This window comes from Vitis vinifera, chromosome 10 (assembly GCF_030704535.1).
Source record: "Vitis vinifera cultivar Pinot Noir 40024 chromosome 10, ASM3070453v1".
In the NCBI taxonomy this organism is placed as follows: domain Eukaryota; kingdom Viridiplantae; phylum Streptophyta; class Magnoliopsida; order Vitales; family Vitaceae; genus Vitis; species Vitis vinifera.
In genome coordinates, this window is record NC_081814.1 from 6,228,100 (window position 1) to 6,248,017 (window position 19,918).

The 19,918-nt window shown below is 32.2% G+C and overlaps 2 protein-coding genes and 1 pseudogene across 2 annotated transcripts; all 3 read right to left on the reverse strand.

The window, feature by feature from the left end:
- Positions 1-3,226: 3,226 nt before the first annotated feature.
- On the reverse strand, positions 3,227-5,632 carry LOC100241040 (L-type lectin-domain containing receptor kinase VII.1-like; annotated as a pseudogene).
- Positions 5,633-9,111: 3,479 nt separating this feature from the next.
- On the reverse strand, positions 9,112-12,174 carry LOC104878269 (L-type lectin-domain containing receptor kinase VII.1-like). Its single transcript, XM_019218279.2, has one exon. It carries the CDS (start codon positions 11,431-11,433, stop codon positions 9,337-9,339), a length of 2,097 nt encoding a protein of 698 aa, XP_019073824.1. The 5' UTR covers positions 11,434-12,174; the 3' UTR covers positions 9,112-9,336.
- Positions 12,175-17,522: 5,348 nt separating this feature from the next.
- Positions 17,523-18,701, reverse strand: LOC100251159 (L-type lectin-domain containing receptor kinase VII.1). Its single transcript, XM_019218281.2, has 2 exons — positions 18,588-18,701; positions 17,523-18,510 (listed from the first exon to the last, which is right to left on the reverse strand). Exons 1-2 carry the CDS (start codon positions 18,699-18,701, stop codon positions 17,854-17,856), a joined length of 771 nt encoding a protein of 256 aa, XP_019073826.1. The 3' UTR covers positions 17,523-17,853.
- Between the last annotated feature and the right edge of the window lie 1,217 nt (positions 18,702-19,918).

Consider the following 19,918-nt stretch of genomic DNA (forward strand, 5'->3'; position numbering starts at 1 on the left):
AAGAGAAAAAGTAATTCCAAATGTATGGTAGTTTTTGTTAGGTAGAAGAGAGGGTCCGTGGATAAAAATTTTTTTAAGCAAAAATTTAAAAATGGAAATCGTCTCTTGAAGAGACGATTTCCCATTAAAAAAAAATTAATATTACAAAAAATTAAAAATCCAAACTAATTTTTTTTTTTTAAAAAAACAATTTCAAAAGGAAATCATTTCCCATTAAAAAAAATTAATATTACAAAAAATAATTTTTTTTTAAATCCCAAATTAAAAAAATTTAATATTACAAAATTTAGTTTGAATTTTCAATTTTTTGTAATATTACCTTTTTTAATGGGAAATCGTCTTTGAATTTTTATTTTTTTTAATTTAGTTTGGAAAATCATTTCCAATTTTTTGTAATATTAAATTTTTTTTAATGGGAAATCATCTTTGATTTTTTTTTTTAATTTAGTTTGGATTTCCAATTTTGTGTAATATTAATTTTTTTTTATTTTGGGATTTTTTTATTTTTAAAATTTGGGATTTTTAAAATTATTTTTTTGTAATATTAATTTTTTTTAATGGGAAATCGTCTCTTCGAGAGACAATTTCCCTTTGGGATTTTTTTTAAATGGGAAATTTACCTTTGAATATATATATTTTTTAATTTAGTTTGGATTTCTGATTTTTTGTAATATTAATTTTTTCTTTTAATTTGGGATTTTTAAAAAAATAAAAAATAAATTATTTTTTGTAATATTAATTTTTTTAATGGGAAATCGTCTCTTGAAGAGACGATTTCCCTTTTGAATTTTTTTTTTATTTTTAAATGGGAAAATAGTCTTTTGAAGAGACGATTTCCCTTTGATTTTTTTTTTTTAAATTAGTTTGGATTTCCAATTTTTTGTAATATTAATTTTTTTTTTAAATTTGGGATTTTATTTTATTTTATTTAAAAATTTTATTTTTTGTAATATTAATTTTTTTTAATGGGAAATCTTTCTCTTTTGATTTTTTTTCCCATTGATTTTTTTTTAAATTAGTTTGGATTTCCAATTTTTTGTAATATTACTTTTTTTTTTAATCCCTTTTCAATTATTTTTTTTATTTCCATTAATTTTTTTTTTAAATCATCTTTTCAAAAGACGATTTTGCTTAAAAAAAAAATTTATTCGTGCCTCTCTCTCCTACTTGATAAAAACTATCATATATTGGAATAATTTTTTTTGTGATAATTTAATAATAATTTTTTTAAATTACCGTACTCTTATCAAAAGTCAAGCCTTTGTCCTCTTGCTGTGGTTCTAAGATTCACACACTACACCAACTTTAATATTTACTGTTATGGGCTTGGAGCCAAGCCCATTATCTTTCTTTAATAAAAGCAAACCTATCCATGGTGTGTGATCCGACTAAATAAAAGCCCATTTTGGGGTCTCATCTAGGGTGCCAATTTTGACATGATGCTATATAACACATTTGGAAACAATATGAAATTTAGGTAAATCTTTTTTAAAATTGTTCTTTAGGACAAAAATCTGTTTGGAAACTTAAAATATTTTATATTTTTAACCTATTTTTAAAATATATTTTATGTCTAAAACTTTGTTTTTAAATATTATACATATTTATATAATTATTTTTTATAATAGCTTTAAAAAAACAAGTGAAAATAACTGAAAACAAATAAAAGATGTTATCTGAAAATACTTTATTTTATATTCTTAAAAACATCAAACAAAAAACAGTTTCTCGTTATTAAAACGTGTTTCTTAGTTTTTTTATTCTGAAAAACAAAAAAATGTTCTAAAAAACAATTGCCAATAAATAGTCATATTTTGGTTTACTATTCAACCCATTTAATACCTTCAGTTATTCATATCAAATTCATTTACTTAACTTCGTCAAAGTGACTTATTTATAAAACAATTCATTAATCATTCGTCAAACTCATATCAATTTATTATTTTTATATATTTAAAAATTATAAAAAATAAAAAAATATTTATTTTAACTAATGAAGTGTTTGTTTGGATGTACTTCTTATTTTCAGTTTTTAAAATCTGAAAAATAATAATTTTTATGTAAGATACAAAACCTCTTAAAGGTTTGAATTAAAATTAAAAAGATTTTTAAAACATTGAGAAGTCAAAAAAATTTCAAACACAAATTTAAACATTTTTAAAAGTGATTTTTAAAGACATCAAATAAAATTTTACAAAATGTATAATGTGCTCTACTTTTTTAAAAAGGTTTCTAATTTTGAAAACAAAAAATATGAAATATATCAAAATAGATACAAAATAAATTTGGGTTAATTTCACCCACTTTGGATTGACTACATTTGTTGAAATTTCTTCAAATGTGTAACGAAACAAGATGTGAATGAAAAAAAAAATAGGAGAGTATTTGATGATATTTTAAACTAACGAGAATTAAGCATATTTAGTGAAAATTTGATGGAAGGTGAATGAAATTAATACAATAAAAGTTTATATATTTATTATAAAAATTTAAAATATTTTATAACTAAAACATTAAATAAAAGTATAAATGTATAAAATTAAAAGTTTAATTTATTTTTAAATTAAACACGTATTATAATTAAAATTAAAAATTTAAGTAAATATTTATTATTTCTTATTCTAACAAGAAATGTAAACAAAAAATAATGTACAATTTTAATAACATGTAAACTTAAAAACAATTAAGAGCACCTTCGATAGTTATTTTAGGAAGTGTTTTTTAGTCTTAAATTTTATTCTTTCGAACATTTAAAAAAAAAAACATTTTTTAGAATTATTGTCACATACACTCTAAAAATATAAAAAATGCATTTAAAATCATTCAAAAAAAAAAAAAAAAAAAAACATCATTGTAAACACCACTTCAAAGAATTATTTAACCAAAGATATGGGGGCATTTGAAAATCTCAAACCCAAAAACACATCGATGAGATCATTATTTTAGTGCTTCAAACATGGATCAAATCAAAGTAGGAAAAAAGCAACTACCAAAAATATTAAATTTAGGGGTAAAGAAGCAGCATTCGATGCAAACGGGTCATTATTTTAGAAAGTTTGGTGCCCAAAATTACATTTGGACAGGGATATGAGCCATTGCAATGATCAAATCATCCAACCAAAATCATGCCCCAAAGTCCCTCCTCCCCATCTCTCAAACTCACTCCTGGCTTCTTACAATGGACCATGGATGAACCGGAATTAGAAACAAAATTTTAATCATTTCCAACGCAATCTAAAATCCCATGGAGTCTTTTATCATTACAGTGAATTTAATATAATTGTACATCAGCATATCTATCCTTCTGCAAACTTGGGAAAAAAGAGAGAGAAAAAATTTAAAAAAAAAAAAAAAAAAACTCTCTACAAGACCCAACCCAATAAGCAATAGGCATGAATAGTAAAATCGGTGCATCAAAATCTGTTTGGGTTCACCTACCACCCAGAACTGAATCGGACAAAGAGGTCCAAGACGAGCAGGAAGCAAGAGACTGTCTGAAATCTTCATATGTTGGGTGTGACCCGCGGCCAAAGGTGTGTGGATACTTAGACCACATGGACTTGGATCTCATGCTTTCTAGCAGATACACATCCATCTCCTCTCCCTCTGATTCACAAACCTCATTCCTTCCTTCTAAAATCTTCACCACTTGCCTCATTGTTGGTCTGGCACTTGGATCAGGGTATGTACACAACAACCCCAAATGCAGCACCTTCTCCACTTCCTCCTCATCCAATTCTCCTCTGCTCCTTAATCTCTCATCCAGTGCTAGTACTAATTCCCCCTTCCTCATCAACTCCCACAACCAATCAATCAAATGCGGTTTTCCTTCCTCCATTGGTCTTCTACCGCATAAAACTTCTAAAATCAACACACCAAAGCCGAATACATCGGTTTGGGCTGAAGCTCGGCCGGTTCTAATGACTTCAGGCGCTAAGTATCCCACTGTCCCCACCACCCGCGTTGTGCTACCCACTTTGTCGTGGCCATGCATCCGGGCTAAGCCAAAATCTCCTAATCTTCCGTTCATGTCCTTGTCAAGCAACACATTGCTGGCCTTAATGTCCCTGTGCAGAACTCTGGACTCCCAGCCTTCGTGTAAGTATAGCACCCCTGAAGCCACGTCTTTGAGAACCCTGATTCGATCTTTGAAACTCAATATTTGGCTTTCTTCACATTCGAACACCCTCTTGTCCAGACTTCCATTTTCCATATAATCATACACCAACATGAAGCTCCCGTTTTCCCTCTTGCACCACCCCCTCAATGACACTAAACACCTGTGCTTCAGCCTTCCAAGGCTCGAGATTTCAGCTAGAATTCTCTCATTCCTTGGTCATTTTCGTGGGAAATTCGCTTCACTGCGATCTCTGCTCCTCCTTCTAAAACACCCTTGTACACCTTTCCATTCCCCCCAGTTCCAATCACATTTTCCTCCGAGAAACCATTGGTTGCCGCCTCGATTTCCTGATGAGTGATTCTGTGAGGCCAGTACTCCAATTCCCATTCTTCCATTCCCTCCCTCCTTCTCGCTCTTAGACGCTTCCATCTTATCAGAAACCATGAAAACACGGAGCAAAAGACTACACAGAAGAAAACACCCACTGTGATCCCTGCGATGAACCCTTTGGACTGAAATATTGATTTTTTCGGAGGAACAAATGATGGCAAACCACTTGTAATCAATTCGCTGCTCAAGGAGAAATTAGAATTGCTAAAGCTCCAAGCCAAAATCCTGTGACTTTCAACTAATCTGCCGGTTGCAGCAGTGAAGCCAACATACATGTCATCCAGAAAAACATCAGAGAGATTAAGAGCAACACTCAGTAAAGGGCGTTGAGGCCTCGTCTTGCCAGCCTCAGCCATGGTAACATTGAGATGAAGATCCAAGTAGTCAATCCAAACTTGATAATTCTTACCATTATTCAGCTGCAGCCTCTTGAATGACTTCTCATCTTCCTCGCTACTGCTATTGCCGCCGCCGCTGCTGATTTTCCCGTTGTCGGGCCAATAGCCCGCCTCATGTGCGCTCATAGAAGTGAGTGAATTGACATTGATGCCAACATGATTATTGCTTATATCGTCGAACTCTTCGTTTTGGAAGACATCGAACTCTACGCCAAAGACATGGTTGATCGAATTCCCATTGTTGGTGTGGTTGAGAAAGCCTAGATTTTGAGCAGAAGTGGTCCCTTCGATGCCGGTGACTGGTGCAAAGAGGAAAACGATGCCATGGCCGGGAATCATGTCCTTGTAAGGAGCCATGGAGAAGATGAACGAGGTGGAAAAAGGAACCACATGGGAGGAATTCGGGGATTTTGCAGGGACTTTCGATGGGTAAAGAGCTCTACCAATTGCGAATCTGGTGTGGTTTGTAAGAGTAAGAAAGCGAGATTCAATGTCGGCAACACCATAGAGTAGCATATCAGAGGAATTGAAGCCATTGAAGACGAAATCTACAGCGGATGCTAATCCGAAGAAAGTTGAAATGGAAAGTATTAGGAGCAGAAGAGGGTGGTGTCTCTTCATATTGTAGCAGAGCAGAAGAATAACGAAGAAGACAAGATATGGCTCTCATGTATGATATTGATATCTGAATGGAGCAGAGACACACGTAGAGAGATAAGTTGAGATTCTGAAGGAGTATTTGAGTTTACTTGTCAAACATTTGAGATTCATGTGATTGTTCTTTTTCAAGTACTCCAATATTTACAAAGGTGGTATTTCCCCTTGTTTATGCTAAAGGGCACTGTTTGGTTTCTTGAACCAAAATTTTAATGTCTCTTATTTAAAGTTCGATAAATACCGATTCAACATTTTTGTGTTTTTCTAGATTTAAATATATATAGTCTCTTTGATAATAATTTTAAAAAATGCTTCTAACATTTTTAACACTTACAAATTTTTATAATTTAAGTATTTAAAAAATTAAAAACGCTTTTTAAAATCAGTATCAAACACACTCATAATATTCTTTTAGATATATTATATGTCGTGCTCTCTCCATCTCTCCAAAAGAAAGCAAATAGTCATAATTGACCAAACTCCCACTATGATATCATTACATAAATTAGGATGAATAAATAATAACTAACCGTTTATCTTTTGGCTTTGAATAAGCATTGGAATATGATTTCTAAACTACGTGGGAAGAGTAAAAATAGCAAAAAGAAAGTATTTTCATCAAATACTACATGCTTAGATGTAAGTATCCTTCCATCTTATGCTAAGAAGAGTTAAACACCTGTGGCCAAAAACTCTAAGCATTACATAATCTAGTTTGAGATTGAAAATTTTCTCTAAGATACAATTTTATCTATTTATTAACTAAACCACTATTACAAAGGCATCATCCCAAAATTTTGACATAGATAACTAAGCTAGGAGAGTATGATAGATTTGATGATGTGTCTATACGTCGCTCAATGATACTATTTTGCTTTGACGTTCTAGAACAAGGGAATCTATGGATGATACAATATGTTTGGAAGAATGAAGTAATTGACCTATACTTACGAACCTAATCAATTTGGAGAGACTAACTTCTTATTAAGATGAATTTCATCAAGGTTTTTTGAAACTGATAAATGTTTGACAAAATTTAGACTTAGGTGGTGTTTGTTTTTTGACTGAATAAAAAAGTTAAATATTTGACTTTTTCTATTAAACTAAAAGTACCTTGTTGATATTAACCAATATAATTAAAATAAACTTGTTATTAATAAATTTAATTTAATTATGTTGGTTGATGTCAATAAGTTACTTTTAGTTGAATAAAAAAAGACAAATATTTTGATTTTTTCTATTAAGCCAAAAAACAAACACCACTTTAATTTTAAGGAAATAGATGCAAGAACATCTTGGATAGACCCTAGTGGTTAGAAAGCACAGGTTGCAAAGGTTTTACACTAATGTTAAAGAATTACAATGGTCCCTTGTATAGAAGGTAAACAAGCAATAAAAATAACAAAAGGTATTTACAATTGAAAATTCCAAGACAATTTACTTGTTAACATTCCAATATTGTTAATGAGAAAAACAACAAATGTACAGCTAACCAAGGACACGTGCCTCTACCATTGCCTCTTATGTTACGTGTCTATTAACAAAGTCATTAGCGCCCTTAGTAATCTCATGGGGCTTGTTTATCAGATCACAGCCCATCAGAGCCCATGCCAATGTGGGACTTATAAATTTGGAGAAAACATTAGTGATGATTTTGAGGTTTGTCATTCAAGGGTGGTTCTAAGATTCACACACTACACCAACTTTAATATTTCTTGTTATGGGCTTGGAGCCAAGCCCATTATCTTTCTTTAATAAAAGCAAACCTGGCCATGGGCCCATGTTGTGTGATCCAACCGAATAATCCTCTTTACTATTCCATATTTTGTGTGTATAAGTCCCTCTTGCATTTAATTTTTGGTACATGATGTTGGGCTCTCAACTAGGGTGCCAATTTTGAGGGGATGCCATGACACATTTGGAAACAATACAAATTTTAGTGCATTTAAATTAGTTAATTGCACTTGTATCATAATTTTGTCAACTAATATATCTTATTTTATAAACAGATAGTATTTTGGTCTAACTATTCAACCCATTTAATCCCATTTAGTTATTAATGTCAAATATATTTATTTAATTATGTCAAAATGACTTATTTATAACCCAATTCATTAGTGATTTATTTATTTCATATCAATTTACTAATTTTATATATTTAAATATTATAAAAAATAAAAATATTTATTTTAATTACAAATATAAATATCATATATTTTAAAAAATTAAATAACTAATTAAGTGTTCATTTTAGATACATTTCTTTTTTTTTTTAAATCATAAAATAATAATAAGTTTTATATGACATATAGAACCACAATTTTAAAAATTTTCAAAAGTAATTTTTAAGGACATAAGATAAATATTTACTTTTTGTATCATATGTTTTATTTTTATTTTTTAAAAGGTTTTTTATTTAAAAAAAAAAAAAGGAACCACATCAAAACAAATAGTAAATAAAATTGGATTAATTTCACCAACTTCACCTCAAGTTCGGATTAAATACGCTTAATTCAATTTATTTGAAGTTTCATTAAATACTTTCATCCTTTTAAGTGAATTGAAATATAAATGAAAATAACAAATAAAAAAAATAGAAAAGATATTTGATGATATGTTAAATCAACGTCGTGAGATGAATGAAATTAACCTAATAAAAGCTTATATATTTATTATAAAAATTAAAAAATATTTTATAATTAAAACATTAAATAAAATTATAAACATATTAAAATTAAAATTAATTAAAATTTTAAAAAAATTAAAGCAATTAAAATGTATTTTTTAAATAATATTTTTATAAATTTTGAATAAGTTAAATAAATTATAATAATATTAATAAAAATTAAATGGGTTAGAATCGTATTAACAGATTAAAATCATGTTAACAAGTTATTTATAGTAATTCATATATGGGTGATTTTAAATCATTTATTAAATGGGTTGTCTTATGTTAAATGTATAATAAATAAACCGGTTTGAAATCATTCAATAAAAAAAAAAAAAAAAAAAGAACTATTGTAACACCACTTGAATTATTCCACCATATCTACTTTAGATATATTTGACAACATCAACTATACCGATCGGATGCATTTAATATCACTTGAAAGAATCATTCATCCGCCAACAATATTGTAAAAGCTTTGGAAAACATCGGCATCAACCTGAAAACAAATTGAAATTTCAACATGTACGAAGCCCAAAACATCATAAATTCAATTGAAAATATCAACGATATGACCCCAAAACCAACCAATATCGTAATAAATACAGTTGAAAATATCAAATAATTGAATGCTTCAATCATGAATGAAATCGAAGTAGGAAGAAAGCAACCACCAAAAACATTATATTTAGGGGTAAAGAAGCAACATTTTTGGTGCCCAAAATTACATTTGGACAGGGATATGAGCCATTGCGATGATTGAAAACAACTGTTCACGGCAACAATCGTCCAACCAAAATCATGGCCCAAAGGGGCTCCACCCCATCTCTCAAACTCACTCACCTGCCTTCTTACAATGGGCGATGGGTGAACAGGAATTAGAAACAGAATTTTAATCATTTCCAACGCAATCTAAAATCCAGTGTAGTCTTTTATCATTACAGTGAATTTAATATAAATGTACATCGGCATATCTATCCTTCTGCAAACTTGGAAAAAAAGAGAGACAAAATTTAAAGCAAAAAAAAAATCTCTCTACAAGACCCAACCCAATAAGCAATAGGCATGAAAGGTAAAATCGGTGCATCAAAATCTGTTTGGCTTTACCTACCATCCAGAATTGCATCAGACCAAGACATGGACATGGAGGAAGCAAGAGACTGTCTGAAATCTTCAAATGTTGGGTGTGACCCGCGGCCAAAGGTGTGTGAATACTTAGACCACATGGACTTGGATCTCACGCTTTCTAGCAGATACGCATCCATCTCCTCTCCCTCTGATTCACAAACCTCATTCCCCCCTTCTAAAATTTTCACCACTTGCCTCATTGTTGGTCTGGCACTGGGATCGGGGTATGTACACAACAACCCCAAATGCAGCACCTTCTCCACTTCCTCCTCATCCAATTCTCCTCTGCTCCTTAATCTCTCATCCAGTGCTAGTACTAATTCCCCCTTCATCATCAACTCCCACACCCAATCTATCAAATGCTGTTTTCCTTCCTCCATTGGTCTTCTACCGCATAAGACTTCTAAGATCAACACACCAAAGCCGAATACATCGGTTTGGGCTGAAGCTCGGCCGGTTCTAATGACTTCAGGCGCTAAGTATCCCACTGTCCCCACCACCCGCGTTGTGCTACCCACTTTGTCGTGGCCATGCATCCGGGCTAAGCCAAAATCTCCTAATCTTCCGTTCATGTCCCTGTCAAGCAACACATTGCTGGCCTTAATGTCTCTGTGCAGTACTTTGGACTCCCAGCCTTCGTGTAAGTATAGGACCCCTGAAGCCACGTCTTTGAGAACCCTGATTCGATCTTTGAAACTCAATAGTTTGCTTTCTTCACATTCGAACACCCTCTTGTCCAGACTTCCATTTTCCATATAATCATACACCAACATGAAGCTCCCGTTTTCCCTCTTGCACCACCCCCTCAATGACACTAAACACCTGTGCTTCAGCCTTCCAAGGCTCGAGATTTCAGCTACGAATTCTCTCATTCCTTGGTCATTTTCGTGGGAAATTCGCTTCACTGCGATCTCTGCCCCTCCTTCTAAAACACCCTTGTACACCTTTCCATTCCCCCCAGTTCCAATCACATTTTCCTCCGAGAAACCATTGGTTGCCGCCTCGATTTCCTGATGAGTGATTCTGTGAGGCCAGTACTCCAATTCCCATTCTTCCATTCCCTCCCTCCTTCTCGCTCTTAGACGCTTCCATCTTATCAGAAACCATGAAAACACGGAGCAAAAGACTACACAGAAGAAAACTCCCACTGTGATCCCTGCGATGAACCCTTTGGACTGAAATATTGATTTTTTCGGAGGAACAAATGATGGCAAACCACTTGTAATCAATTCGCTGCTCAAGGAGAAATTAGAATTGCTAAAGCTCCAAGCCAAAATCCTGTGACTTTCAACTAATCTGCCGGTTGCAGCAGTGAAGCCAACATACATGTCATCCAGAAAAACATCAGAGAGATTAAGAGCAACACTCAGTAAAGGGCGTTGAGGCCTCGTCTTGCCAGCCACAGCCATGGTAACATTGATATGAAAATCCATGTAGTCAATCCAAACTTGATAATTCTTACCATTATTCAGCTGCAGCCTCTTGAATGACTTCTCATCTTCCTCGCTACTGCTATTGCCGCCGCCGCTGCTGATTTTCCCGTTGTCGGGCCAATAGCCCGCCTCATGTGCGCTCATAGAAGTGAGTGAATTGACATTGATGCCAACATGATTATCGCTTATATCGCCAAACTCTTCGTTTTTGAAGACATCGAACTTCACGCCAAAGACATGGTTCGTCGAATTCCCATCGTTGGTACGGTTGAGAAAGCCTAGATGTTGAGAAGAAGTGGCGCCTTCGATGCCGGTGACTGGTGCAAAGAGGAAAACGATGCCATGGCCGGGAAGAATGTCCTCGTAAGGTGCAATGGAGAAGATGAACGAGGTGGAAAAAGGAACCACATCGGAGGAATTCGGCGATTTTGCAGGGATTTTCGATGGGTAAAGAGCTCTACCAATTGCGAAGCTAGTCTGGTTCGTAAGAGTGAGAACGCGAGATTCAATGTCGGCAACACCGTAGAGTAGCATATCAGAGGAATTGAAGCCGTTGAAGACGAAATCTTCAGCGGATGCTGATCCGAAGAAAGTTGAAATGGAAAGTATGAGGAGCAGAAGAGGGTGGTGTCTCTTCATATTGCAGCAGAGCAGAAGAATAACGAAGAAGAGCAGATACGGCTCTCATGTATGATATATGAATGGAACAGAGATAGGGAGATAAGCAGAGATTCTGAAGGAGTATTCGAGTTTTCTTGGTCAAACGTTTGTGATTCATGGGATTTGGGTTTTTTCTTCCAATACTCCAATATCTACGAAGGTGGTATATTTCCCCTTGTTTCTATTTTTTTAGGGGTCACTCGAAAGAAGTTCCCAAAAGCCAATAGTCATAACTCTGACCAAACTTCCACTGGTTGTAATCATGCCACCTAAGACAATGGATTTTGATAGGGGCAGGGGACTAGGAAAGCTAAAAATAGCAGCAGAAGATGCTTCCCTTGGTGAGTGGGTGACCCCTCAACTCTCGTCTGCCAAATTTGAAAAATTGAGCTCTCACCAAAATCTCATTTTTCCTCACCGACTCCATCAAGGGTATGTCTGGTTATTTCTCAAACAATAAACCCCAAATCTCATCAATTCAAGGCCAAGAACAAAGCTGGCAGCTAGGCAGCTATGATCCGTTCGACGAAAGTCCCCAAAGAGAAATGAGAACACAGAACATGTAGTTGACTCCCATACCTCATTGCCCACGTAAGAATTTTTGTACGGAGTCAACCTGGCGGCCGCGTACGGCAGCTCTTCCCCTCAATATAAATAATATTTTGACTTTCTCAAATGTGAACTCATTATACTTTACACTTTGCGCTGATCCAAAGCCAGAATTTCGCGTCATTCCAGTTGTTGTTCTCTCCAAAATTTTAATTTTCAAAGTTTAAATTATACTTTTATATGAAGTTGCATGTAAAGATGGTAGGTTTCGGATTCAGATTTTTCAAATACTCATCCCATCTTGTTTCTAATAAAACAATTATAAAATAAATATAAACATATTTAAAACAGGTTTGAAAATTCTTTTATATCTCGTATTGAGATATGATTTTATCTTATTGATGTATGAGCCCGTCACAATTTTTTATTTTTTTTTTCTTTGAATATGTTAACGTACACGTTTGTCTACGTGCAAGTGCAAGTGGAAAATAAAATATTATGTCAAAACAAGGTTGTCATGCTTTAATTATGATTTTATTGAACTTTTGCAACCATATATTATACAAAATGGGTCACATATAGGCCAAAAAAAATTTCCAATTTAATAAACCTTCGATGTTACTAATTTTAAACATAATTGAAAAATAAATTAAATAAATTTAAATTTTATAAAATAAGTTGTAAACTTTGAAAAACTTGTAAGTAGGCCCATAGTCATTATATCATCATAGTGTTTTGATAACAAAGTTTACAATTAACAAAAGGTTCAATTAAAGAGGAATAATTCTAACATAATAAAGATTTAAAAGAGACAAAAAAAATAATTAAAAAAAAGGAAGAAAGAAGAGATGGTTATAATTCCAAGTAGGTGAACCCTCAAGATCAAGGGCCCATGATAAGGCAGAGTGGGGATAGGCAATTACATTATTTGAGAGGGTCTTTTGCATTTTAATTATGAAAGGTGGTGGGATTGAAATTCATGTCACATGACAAAGCATAATTGCATGATTGGAGCATCTTTCCTTGTAATTGTTTGTGCCTATTACTCCTTTTTTTTATGAAAAATATAAGACTTATTCAACCTCAGATGTTAATTATTATATATGAAAAAAAAAAAACATTTCGGGTTACCTTTTAAAACAAATTGATTATTTTATTGATAAATTTTTCATCTCAATTTGTGAATAAAATTATAAGTACAAAAATCACTTTGTTTTCACAACACAAAAACCTTAACTTTTATTGTCAAGAAGAAAATAAGAAAATTTGAAGAGAGGGACTTTTTTAAAAAAAGAAGAATTATTATTTTTTTTTTTAATTTTCTTAGAAAGAGAAAGAAAGAAGAATTGTGTTCTTTCTATTTTTTCTAAGAGAGAAAGATAATTTTTTTTCTTTTTTTAATTTATAATAATAGTTTCTTTTGATAGTTTTAGAACTCTCAAAAGAAACTGATCGAAACCATGCCCAACCCTAACAACATATTATACAAAAAAAATATATATATATACATCAATAAATGAAAATACAAATAATAAGATTAATATACAAAAAATGAGATCATATAAAAAAAATAGGATTAAAATATAAAGAAATAAAATTATGGTACAAAATAATAATACTGATTGTTCACACTTTTTGATACATATCTCTTTTATACTATTCTCCTAAACACTTTGAAAATAGCAGGAAGAAGGTGCGTTTCGGCCTAACTTGAAGACCAACATATGAAAGGAGAACATTTTTGACACAACAATCTGTGGGTGTTTCTCATAACCACCTACTGTATTACTTTTCATGGCTTACTCTTCCATGATGAAAATTCAATGCCTGCACTTTTAGAATTTAACATGTTGGGAGATAAACTTTGATTAAGCTTCTGAATTTTTTTGTAGCTGATGTGACCACAGGTTCATCGCAAGTGACTGATATGTGCAATTTTTGTTGGCACAGTCACAGTTACCCATCCATGATGTACAAGTAATATTGGTCCCACTCTCTTACACAAAAAGGTGTATTCAAAATTAAGGGTATGTTTCTTCCAAAAAAGGGAAAATGGACGTCATGTGTGGTAGGGTATGTATACCTTTAGCAGGTGCAGGTGTAGGAGGCTTTGTTGCAACCAATTACTCTCCCTTCCCAAGTATTGGAAGGGATAACATAGAAGTCATTTCCGTTATCCTCAATGTTTGAATACAAGTACTTGATGTAAAGATAACCTTAATATTAATTTGACCAAGTTTTGTTCATGGAGAAAGAGGCTTTTTGATTTTTCTATGGGTCCAAAAGATACCAGCCGTCCCACTTTGGGTGGTCTAGATACTTGGCCATATTTGATTATTTGGATTTGGTGCTCAAATTCAAATTGCAAACAATTAAATAGGAGGTGAAAGGTGAAGTGAAATTTAGAGCATTGACTGATGATATAAATAAACGAGACTAAAATACAATGGACTAAAAATTTGAAACCAAATTACCTATTTGGATGGTTGGAATGGTACCATGGTGGCACACTATGCCCAAACCAGATAAGGTCGAATTGGATTACTCTTTCAAAAACCCTCATCGAAAATTAAATCACTAAATTCAAATAAAATAATAAAATCTATGTGAAAGATGATGAAAGCTTTGAGCCAAATTCAAGCCCACACAAAGCAGACTATTCACAAAGGGAGGAAGGGAGAGAGAGTCAAATGCCAATGAGGCTGAATTCATTACTTGCTCAAATGGGAGAATAGAAAGTCAATCACGAGGGCTTCTTGCCCTCAATTCAACTAGGTAACAAAAATTTCTTCTACCCAAATGGAAATTTAGTTAAGATGCGACAGTTACATTGCATAAGACATGGAAGAGATAATGGCCAATAAAGATGATGAAGAACTCTTGACTCCTTTAAAATGGTAACATGCACCTCATGGCACCGGAAATATTGACTTGACGGAAATCATGAAATGGTAGGATATTATTAGTACTAGATTGTCTCTAAAAACAGGTTTTAAGATGGAAGATATCCAATATTTTGTGCATTTTATTATCAATATCATTAAGTTGAAAAAGTCTTTAGGTCACTGGTCATTTGTCAAACTGATTCAATGGTTCAGATCATGAGCTAAACAAAAACTAATATTATAAATGTTTTATTTAATAAAATTTAAAATTAATACATTTATATTAATACATAATTTAATTTGATACTACCAATAGTATTTTTTTTTTCATATTTGATATTATCAAATTAAATTATAGATTAATATAAATGTATTAATTTTAAATTTTATCAAACAAACATATATATGGAATTCTCTAAATATCTTAATTCCATATTATTCCATCTTTTCCCACTTGTAGAGGTGTGTGGATGTCTTTAGGAGTTTTTAGAAGCTTCTAACACCTCACTCCTCTTCTATAAAAGCTTAAGTGAGAATTACTTTGAGCATATTGTGACATTGTGCTCCAATGTTAGTAAGATGAACTATCCATCCTATGTCATAAAGAGATGAAGATAAAAAGGTGTTTAACCTCCACATTCAACCATGGTGCATTGTTACTCCCGAGCACTAATCAAAACACCTAATAAGTAATGTAATGTAATGTTCTGCCCCAAGAAAAAAAATGTAGAATTTAGAAATTCAATTGCGATGTTCTCAACCTGAAAACTAATTGGACCACGATTTGATCAATGGTTGCACCAATTGATCTAGTTAGTTTGGTTTGGCTTTTAAAATATTGGTAATAATTATATTATGGTCATAAACCAAGTTCATCTTAAGAAATTAATTGTTAATTATTTTCATATTATTAAAAAAAATTAAAATGTTGTTCTTTCTTCAACATGTGTTGTTTTGTGAAACCTTAATTTCATCATTCAATGCTCATTGAAAAAGCTCTTGGTGCACTAAAAAATCTACATAATTTGAAAAGAACCATAAAAGCAAAGTGGAGATGTATATATATAGATACTACATGTAGATATCTATTTGTCTCTATGTTCTATGCTTGATCACAAATAAATACATAATTTAATTGAAACTATCCCTTTATATGACTTTTCAAAGGATTCAAATGGTTATTATAAATTAATAATGTATAAGATTTAGTTCAACATGATACTATGATAAATTTTCAATAATTTAAAAATAATAATTAAATAAATCGTATCAATTTGTTAGTAGAAAGTTGTTTTATTATGTGCTTTTACTTTTATGAAAAGTAAGTTGTAACTTATTAAAAATTAGTCATATCTATTTTTAAAAGTTATATGTCAATAACTGAATGATATTTGTATAAAAAATTAAGAGGGTTAATGAGGAAGTCGATTTTCGACATATTGACATTCAAATTTCTAATTTTAAAGTTCCACATATTGATGATTCCTTTGGAGTAGGCTTAGGTGTTTCATAAGTTGTCGTGTGGTACTTAGCCGGATGAAAATAACTCCCAAGTAGTCATGTGACACTTAGACTATTGGAAATAATCGAGATGGCAGAGAAACAATTCTACAAACTCTAAAAAATAGGACATGGAAAATTTGAGAAAAGCCAAAGTTATCCTCTAAGCCAAATCTACTAGCAAAAAAATCCAAATTATACAAGCATAACATATCTAGAAACAAAATTGTAAACTCAAGCCTAATTCAGCAAACAAGGTCTAAAATCATACAATTAAATAGAAAGGAAATTGTTATATCTATGGTAAACCTAAACATCATGTTACTCAATATTACATAGGAAGAGAATTGAGAAAGCTAACGCTGAGGCTAATATGGTAGATATAGAGGTAATACCTATTGTAGTATTCTCTTAGGGTAGATATGGTCACCAAAGTGAAGGATTGGATTGTAAACTTTGGGGCTACTATGGACATATGTGTTAACAAAAGTGTATTCACTTCCTATAATATTGTAAAGGAAAGTAAGGATCAAATTCATGGACAACTCTAGACCTTCTCCTATGATTGCAAAAGGAAAGTTCTCCTTAAACCAATCTTAAGCAAAATACTAATTCGAAATGTTATCTTTATATGCTAGATATAAGTTGGAATCTCATGTTAGTTTTTCTACTTAGGAAAGTAGGAGTGAGATATTGTTTCAGTTAGACAAAATTGTACTTACCAAAATAATGCAATTAGGAAGGGTTCTTGTAATTAGGGTTTGTTTATATAGAACATTTTCAGATCATTTGTCATATTGTTTTTCTTCTACTTATTTAGTTGATTCTTGTGATATGTGGAATGGTAAATTAGGATATGCAAACCATTCATATGTCAATAAAAAATAGATATTTGTTTGATTCTTAACTATCTTAAGAAAATCGTGATAGATACGAACATGTGTTAAATCTAAAACCCCAAAAAGAACTTATAAAATTGTAAATCGAGAATCATAGTTATTAAGTCCAATTTAAAGTAACTTAGAAGATCTTAAAAATACAATGATTAAGAATGATGAAAGATTCAACATAATTTTTATACATGACTACTCAAGGTATATAAGGACAGTAAAAATAAAGATAAAATACGCTATAGTACCAAAATGGTATGTATCACATTCCAAATTTAGATTAAAATATGGTAAAATGTAGGTCGTTGAATGCGAGTGCAAATAATCGATATCAAATTACAAGAGTATAAGTAGATGGGATTCCGGCACAAACAACGGAGTGTGAAGATAAGCCTACCACCACTTGATTGATTTATTGATGGTAAAAAAAGGTACACTGTAATATTATTGGTGTACCCTAATATATGAGAAGAGTCGAAAATTAAAGAGGTAGGAAAATTAAGAGGCGCTGGAAGACTTGGACGGTTCCAAGTCTTCCACCTAATCAGCAACGATGAACCCTTTGGACTGAAATATCATTTTTTAGGAGGAACAAATGATGGCAAACCCTTTGTAATCAATTCGCTGCTCAGGGAGAAGTTCGAATTGCTAAAGCTCCAAGCCAAAATCCTGTGGCTTTCAACTAATCTGCCGGTTGCAGCAGTGAAGCCAACATACATGTCATCCAGAAAAACATCAGAGAGATTAAGAGCAACACTCAGTAAAGGGCGTTGAGGCCTCTTCTTGCCAGCCACAGCCATGGTAACATTGATATGAAGATCCAAGTAATCAATCCAAACTTGATAATTCTTACCATCATTCAGCTTCAGCCTCTTGAATGACGTCTCATCTTCCTCGCTACTGCTCATTTTCCCATTACCGGACCAATAACCAGCCTCATGTGCGCTAATAGAAGTGAGCGAATTGACGTTGATGCCAACATGATTATCACTTATATCGCCAAATTCTTCGTTTTTGAAGACGTCGAACTCGACGCCAAACACATGGTTATCCGGATTCCCATCGTTGGTACGGTTGAGAAAGCCTAGATGTTGAGAAGAAGAGGCACCTTCGATGCCAGTGACTGGTGCGAAGAGGAAAACGATGCCATGGAGAAGATGAACGAGGTGGAAAAAGGAACCACATGGGAGGAATTCGGAGATTTTGCCGGGATTTGGAATGGATAAAGAGCTCTACCAATTGCGAAGCTTGTGTGGTTTGTAAGAGTAAGGATGCGAGACTCAATGCCGGCAACACCGTAGAGTAACACATCAGAGGAATTGAAGCCGTTGAAGACGAAATCTACAGCGGATGCTGATTCGAAGAGAGTTGAAATGGAGATTATGAGTAGCAGAAGAGGGTATGGATGTGGGTGTCTCTTCATATTGCAGCAGAGCAGAAGAAAAATGAAGAAAAAGAGAAGCCACACCTATGCTAGCATTCAGCTGAGATTATGAATGAGCATTTGATTTTTCCTTGGTCAAACGTTTGACGCTTGTAGGGTTATGCTTTTGACCTCCAATTCTTGAATATTTACAATCATGGTATTTCTATTGTCTTTTGGGGTGATTAATAGGCGTAAGTATCAATTATTTGGGCCATTGAAGGGTTCTTTATGTCTCTCTTCTAACATGAATGCTCCGTATACAAAATAAACTTGTACATTACTTCCTATTGAAAATTAGAATAGAAAATTAAGTGTTCGTTTAGATACATTTCATGTTTTTTTTTAATAGTAGAAAGTAATAATAACTTTAATAAAATTAATCCAATATATTTTATTTTTATATTTATCAAACTTTAATAGATTTCGATGAAAGGAAAATGAAAAGTTAAAACTTTTTACCTTATTACTATGAGGATGAATTATATTTTTTATCTTATAATTGCATTTTTCGTATCAAGATCATATTTTTCATTTCTTAATGCCTTGATAACATTTTTCACTCTGATCATATTTCTTGTATTCAAATTACATTTTTTATATCTTATTCCTGAGTCACATTCTTCATATAAGTCATTTTTTTTTGTACCTTTGTATCTAAATCATATTTTTACGCCTGTGTCACACTATTCATACCTTAATACCTAATTTACCCTTTTCATATCTTAATATATAAGTTATATTCTTTATACCTAGGTTACATTATTGGTACATTAATACTTAAATCACTTTTTTTTTTTTTTTTTACTTTAACACTTAGATCATATTTCTCTTTCTTTATTATGTAGATCTTATTTTTTTTACTAAGACCATATTATTTGTATCTTAATATTTAAGTCACTTTTTTTGTACCTTAATATTTAAGTCACTTTTTTTTTTATCCTTAGGCCACATTGTTTGTATTTTATTATCAAGATCACTTTTTTTTGGTAGCTAGATGAGTTTTTTTTTTTTTTTTTTTAATATCTTAATAATCAAGTCACATTTTTTCTATGTAGATTACCTTTTTCATACCTTAAAATTTAAGTTATATTATCAATATCTCAATGCCTAAGTCACATTTTTCATAGTTTAATACCTATATCATATTATTTGTACCTTAATATTTGAGTCATATTCTTTTGTACATAACTATTTGTACCTTACAACTATGTTAC